Source organism: Amblyomma maculatum, chromosome 6, assembly GCF_055883805.1.
Source record: "Amblyomma maculatum isolate TAMU_Amacu chromosome 6, ASM5588380v1, whole genome shotgun sequence".
NCBI lineage: Eukaryota > Metazoa > Arthropoda > Arachnida > Ixodida > Ixodidae > Amblyomma > Amblyomma maculatum.
The window spans coordinates 7,677,371-7,683,923 of record NC_139349.1 but is presented as its reverse complement, the minus strand read 5'-3'; the positions used below and the strand labels follow the sequence as shown (position 1 = coordinate 7,683,923).

The 6,553-nt window shown below is 43.9% G+C and overlaps 1 protein-coding gene across 1 annotated transcript; it reads left to right on the top strand.

Annotated features, from left to right (window-relative positions):
• The first annotated feature begins 260 nt into the window (after positions 1-260).
• On the top strand, positions 261-5,785 carry mRpL40 (mitochondrial ribosomal protein L40). Its single transcript, XM_084605963.1, has 5 exons — positions 261-532; positions 607-684; positions 749-919; positions 2,663-2,861; positions 5,531-5,785. Exons 1-5 carry the CDS (start codon positions 492-494, stop codon positions 5,645-5,647), a joined length of 606 nt encoding a protein of 201 aa, XP_084462089.1. The 5' UTR covers positions 261-491; the 3' UTR covers positions 5,648-5,785.
• The last annotated feature ends 768 nt before the right edge of the window (positions 5,786-6,553 follow it).

The window sequence follows — 6,553 nt, the reverse complement described above, 5'->3', positions numbered from 1 at the left end:
ACGCCTGCAAGCAATGCCAGAAGAAACCAAACTGACCAAACCACAAACACCATAAAACGACCCGAAAACCAAACCGAAACAACACCGCAGCTGAACAAAATCAATCAGTAGTTAGCCTTTATTGGTTTCTTTTACACATGTAAATAAATAAATAATTGAGATTGCTTATTAATAATAACTGGACAGATGAAGAGTACTTCCGATTTGCTTCGAGAAAGAAGGCAAGAAAGAGGGAACCATGCACTCCATGGAGGGAACGCTGCAGCCACCATGGCGGAAGTAGCCTACAGCGCTATCAGCTAGAGCGCTTGAGCTAGAGCTCATGGGCTAGCTTGCTTGCTTACATGCGTGCTTACATGTGGCGGTTGTGGCGTTGTGGTTTTACGGGGGTATCGTCGGCATCGTTTTACAAAACTACCTCATACCACACGATACAGTTTAGGTAGCGTGTCGCGAAACATCTTGGTGATCGCATTCTGAACTGAGCAACGATGCAGCTTGTCTGCTTAGCTGCCAGACTGTCCGGTTTACGGTAGGGAAGCAACATAAAGCTGATAAAACTGGACCGTGCGATGCATTTTGCATGCGATTTCTTTTTATTTTCAGGCTATCGGCGGCATCACAGCGAGTTTTGTCGCCCGGTGCTCTTGCAGTCAGAGATTTGCACACCACGGCTCAACTCTGGTAAGTGCCTACACGCTATATTTAGCCGCGGGGCTAACCAACTGTTGTAACTAAATTATTACAGCGCAGAGCCCCTCAAAAAGAAGAAGCGAGTTGACCCAGCCGTTCTGCGCATGAGAGAAGAACGTCGTAAGCGGCGAATCGAGAAAGGAATTCGACAGCTCAAGAAGCATGCCAAGAAGTACAAGCCAATTGAAGAACTGGAAGTTGCCCCAAAGCTGCAAAAGGAACTGGGGTGAGCGGTTCATGCAAATTTGTTTAGCTGCCATGCCAGTGTTCGATAGTAACGTAGACCAGTTATTGTGCAACACGCCGCTGACTTTACGAAGCCTCCAATCATTACACAACAATAAGAGATCAAAAATTGTGCTGCAGATCCTGCATTGCCATGAATTTCAAATCATTTCCTATGATAACATCAAGTTTAAGAGTGTCATGTTTTTTGCGTTGGCGGTGCACATTAAGAATCCCAGGAGGCTGGACTTCTGCAGCCCTCTACTACGGCGTGTCTCAGGTTTGGGATACTGAACTTTCCATTACAAAACAAAATGTATAACTGTGGGTTTGAAGGGGGGAAAGTGTGATGACAGGAAAGGTAGAGAGGTCGGCTGGCACTGACACTGGCCTGGTACTCCGCATTGCATGTAGGGTGTGATGACGTCACAATACAGCGAGTTGCTTGTGGTGACGTGAACAACAGAGAAGTCCACAGATCCACTGATGGCCACTTATCTCAGTTTCGACTTGCAGCACTTGCAATTGGTGTCTTGTACACACATCCGCAGTGGAAGCACAAAAACATCCTTGCTTAGTCTTTTCCTTGTGGAGTAAATTATAAAAACAATGGGTATCTGTGAGGCCTACACCTTTGAGGATGCATCAGGCAGGTGGTAGTTGGCAGGTGACGTGGCTGGGCACCGATAGGTCAGAGATTTCTGTGACCTCACAGGACCACATGCCAAATTGGCAGGCACTGCCAACTCGGGCTTTGCCATTGGGATTGGGAGTGAGGTCAGGATTCAACCTCCAGGACCCTTAAATCCAAAGTTAGACAAACTACCCCTAGGCCACGCAGGTATTTGCGTGCAGCTTGATTAAAATGGGGCTTTACAACTGTATCATTCCTGGCAACTTGGGCAGAGTAAACCAGGATCCTCTTCACAAGCATGCATCTGGTTGGTGCAGGTGATAGCTGGCAGGTGACATGGCTGGGCACTTATTGGTTGGTGGTTTCTGCAATGTCACCTGTCTTGAAATTACTTGCCTTTGCTTTTGCTTACATTAACTGTGTGTGATGCCAGCAATGATATATGTGTCACATTGTTTAACCTTATGTTCAGTCTGCTTTGAAATGGATAGTGAGCCTGGTCCTTCGTGGCAGTTATCGGAGGCTGATATACTCCGCGCCAAGCAGCTAGGACAACAGCGGGTGAGAAGAAAGTAACAATACTTAAATCTACCGACATATTATTGTGTAAAAAGCATTCTTAAAGCCAGTGTATTAAAGGGGCTTTAGACAACCTGTTGAGTTTTTTTCATTTGCTGCTCGTCCTTTGTGCATCACTTAATAGTACAGCTCCGTTTTTGTCGCCAAGTAGAATGTGTCCCAGCTTCCTAGTTCAGGTCTTCAACCAGTCACATTGCAGACAGCTGTACTTTACCACATTTCATGACGAATAATAAGTGCAAACTTATGATTGTGCACATATGCAGCTGCTCCAGTGGCTTAATGGTTAAGGCACTCGACTGCTAATCCCAAGAATGCGAGTTGATTGTGGCTGTGTCGGTTGCTTTTCAATGGATGCAAAAAGTAAGGTTCCCATATACAGCATGGCATCAATGCACGCTAAAAAACCTCAGTTGGTTGAAATTGCCAGAGACTTCCATTACAACATCCCTGGTAGTCTGAGTTGCTTTGGGATGTTAAACATTATATACAAAACCTAATTACGATTGCACACTGCTACGTGTTTTGCAGGCTACGGCACAGAGCGCTTCCTGTTCTTGATCATGAAGCATGCCAGCTGCGAGAGGCAATGCAGCGAGCTTGGAGTACATACTGCATGAGAAAGCATATGAATGAAGCAGCCATGCTCGAACGCATTGTGGCTACTCAGCAGAAGGCCTTGGAAATGTTGAAGGATGCATCAGAAGAGTTGTACACTGCTGCTATACAGGTGAGCCATTTCACATTGTAAGTTCATTGCACTCATGAGAGCAGATGAAACTTGGCTGGAAGTATCACCAAGCAGTTTCTACTGCAGTTATTTCCAGATCATTTAAATTTGAAGTTTATCAATAATGTGTGTAAATTATGTGGAATTTGAATAATCTGTATTTTTGCATTAAAAGGATTCATATGAACATATTACATTATTCTCAGATCAAGTGATGCATATTGTGGTACTATTGCTACCATAAAGCGCAACAATCTATGCATTTGAATTGAGAGAGCTAGAATTATCATTTCACTGCGTATTTGCCAGTCAAGGTGACGTGCATGGTTATACTGCTGCCTGGCACAAAGACTAGACTCTAGGCTACAAGTCCATCATGTTTTCCATAGACTCTGGAAGCACAGGGAAAGAGTCGCTAAATTTTAAATTATAACGTTGGTGAACTACAGGCTTTTTTTGTTTTGTTTTGCCTTGCTAAACTGTGAGCAGAGGAAGGAAACTATTCTAAAGTGTAGGTAAATTGGAAACTTTAATCCTACGTTAATGATATGTACGCACTCTTAAATGCAGAGTTTTGGAGCACTTTTTATTTAATGGGCCACTGTCCAGGGCATGACCTTTTAATAAAAGCAAAGGAGCCCAATGCTTCGATTAGGTACCAGAGATAGCGTGTGCAAAATGCTACAGCGATACGCGCGCCGCAAAGCAGCAAAAATACAAATCAAAACTCTCTCATTCTCTTCTTCGGGATACAAGCTTCCCCATTCTCTACGCTGGCCCGTCGAGCCGAGAGGCTGACGTCAGAATCTCAACGACATCCATTGGTTCGTCTCGCTGACTGACGGGTGAAGGATGGGCGTACACGACTAATTGTGCCTGTCGCTCGCTGCGTGCTTTTCCCTTGCCACAGCCAGACATAATGCAGCGGCGCGCGCTCCCTTGCTCATCTCGTTTTCACGCACTCAGAGTACCACGCCCCGCCAAACGCGGAGCAGGATGGGGAATTTGGCTTGCGACGACCGGGCAGGAGAGTGAAAAACCCCCGAGAGGGAACGGAAGGAGAGGGAAACGCAAAATTGTTTGATTGTGGTGGCTGTAATCGCGTTATTACTTTTCAAAAACATTTTGCGGCCTTGCGTTCTGGGGGCGAAGCCTCACAGTCACCGGGGAATAAAATATTTGACTGGAGGGTGAACAATGGCCGGTGCTTCTTGCATGCTTCTTGTGGTAAAACTTACTTGCCCCTATAGGTTGCAGAGGCTGATTGGCATGTATCTGCTTCAAATTGACTGATTAACAGTCTTGTAGAGAAACAGATGAAAACCTTCATGAAATTTATTTGACCTTGAGACTTCATAATTAATATCTGTTTTCAGCCAACATAACTTTCTACGGTGTTTTTGTTCTATTGGAAGTATGGTTATCTGCAAATATATTTGGTGTCACTATAAAGCAGTCGTTGCTACACTGGCAGTTAACTATGAATTATGAAACGCCTGCTATATTTTGGGTGTTTTGGCAAAAATTTTGAAAGTTCCTAAATATGTGGTGGTCGAGAAAGAACAAACACACCCACAGCAGACATCACTAATTATATGATGTTTAAATAAATGTAACATCTGGATTAAAGGGGTCCTGCAAAGCTTGTTCGCAACGCTTTAGATAAATTCTTTGTCACGCGGATACCGAATAAGAAAGGATTACAAGAATCGAGACACTAGAACGAGAGTTATTAAGGAATGAACTTTTAAAATACAAGGAAGCCAAAAGTTGCCCTCAGCTTAATTATTTAGGCCTTTTGCTTTCCCATTTCACTCGTCCAATGACAACACATGCTGGACCAATCGAAACGGCCTATCATATATTCCCAACTATTGTTTTTTCTCGTGAGCCCGCTCCTTGACTGCCCCTTTCTATGTGTCCCCAGGCATTCTGCAACAATGAGGAATGACTGACAAGGTCGTTCAATGCTTTCCTGCCAAACATAGCCACAGGTCCATGTGTATAGGTTGTGAAAGTCTCTGATGCAAAGTAGTAATCAGTATCTCTGTTGGTGCTTTTTGTGTCATTTGTGTAAAGCACACATGTTGGATTAATTGATTTTAATATAAAATACAACATCGCGACGTAACTTATTTTTCCTAATGGGCACAATTTGCAGTGCATTTGCTATTTATTCAATCTTCAAATGCTCGCCAGTTGACGCCATATTCACTGCAAAGAACCATCACTGTGTGCAGACACCATCAGAACCATGATTTTGGTTCTCAAGCAAATTAAAATATTAAATACCGAATTATGCGTGTTACGACCGATGGCAATAGCATCACCATTACTCAATTGCAACAAGGAAGAAGGAAGCAAAATTATGCTCTCAAATTATGTTGCAGGACCTCTTTAAGTAGCATTTGTCTGGCAGTTTGGGGCCAATGGAGGTATATTGTAACCACAGAGAAGACCACATCATATCATTTTGCTTACCATGGCCATACTATAAAGCCCTACGGCACAGGGAACTTTTTTTTTTTTTTTTTTTTGCGCAAAACCAAAACATATCACATAAGGTGTGCAGGAAGTTAACTGCAAACACAATGTCAACTAGTGATTGTCTTTTCACTGTCCCATTTATAGAAAGTTTTAAGTATTTATTACCTGCCCTTTTCTTGCAGGCAGACAATGGTTTGCTTCCCGCACAGTTCAAGGCAGTAGTTTCTACGCCCCCTATTGAGAATTACGAAGCACCCGATGGAAAATATGTTGACACTACCAAGAAGTGGAGACCATAAGTTGAGAAGCTTCTAGCATCTTTGGGTTTTAGCAAATGATTAGTTCTGTTACAGCTCACGTCCTCTGCCAGGGTTCTTTGTGACTACCTAGTGAACACACAAGGATAAAAGACATGAAATAAAGGAAGTCATGCAGTTTTGGCGATGGTTATCTGGATTGACAAATGTACTGATTCTCAATGTAGGGCCACGATGAAAACACCTCGGCAGCACTGTGGGCACTAACAGTAATATGGACTATGCCTATTGGCACTGTACATTGTAGCCAGATATTGGGTCATGTGCTGCTGCTTTCATGTTGGCACTAAACCTGGTCCATGAAGCTGTCCTTACAGTGAATTCCAATCGCAGAGTTGGAGCACTTCCCGAGCAATGTTGTCTGCTCTTTTTGGTACAATAGTCTTCCAGACAGTAATAAGGAGCGTTCGGCGAGACAAGGTCGCTTCATGGAGCAGTTAAGACTGCTTCGCCAAAATCAAGAGATCTGACCGAAGGTTTGCATGACATATTCCATCATCATTCCATCCTGCGGCCTGCCGGCTCCGCCCTCTGCGCTCCATAGCAGATGATCAGTACTTGCCACCACTATGGATGCCAATTCCTGCTGCAAACCAGTGCTCGCTCTTGAGGACAGCGAATCGGAGAGCAACAGCGGTATCAGCCTCTTAAAAGACTTCAGCTCGGAGAGAAACTGCAAAACTATGTGCCAAAAATGTATTTATGGGCATCTAGCTCGCAAACTCAAAACAATTCAGTTATACTGCTTTGCTTCTCTGGAAGACTGAAAAGAATGAACCACAACTCTGTTTTATTCGAACAAAATGCCAGAGAACTCTTATTGAGTGTATGTACCTGCGCTTGGCTGTGCGGACATGAGTGAAAGAATCGCTTGAAGCATTGGCGTCA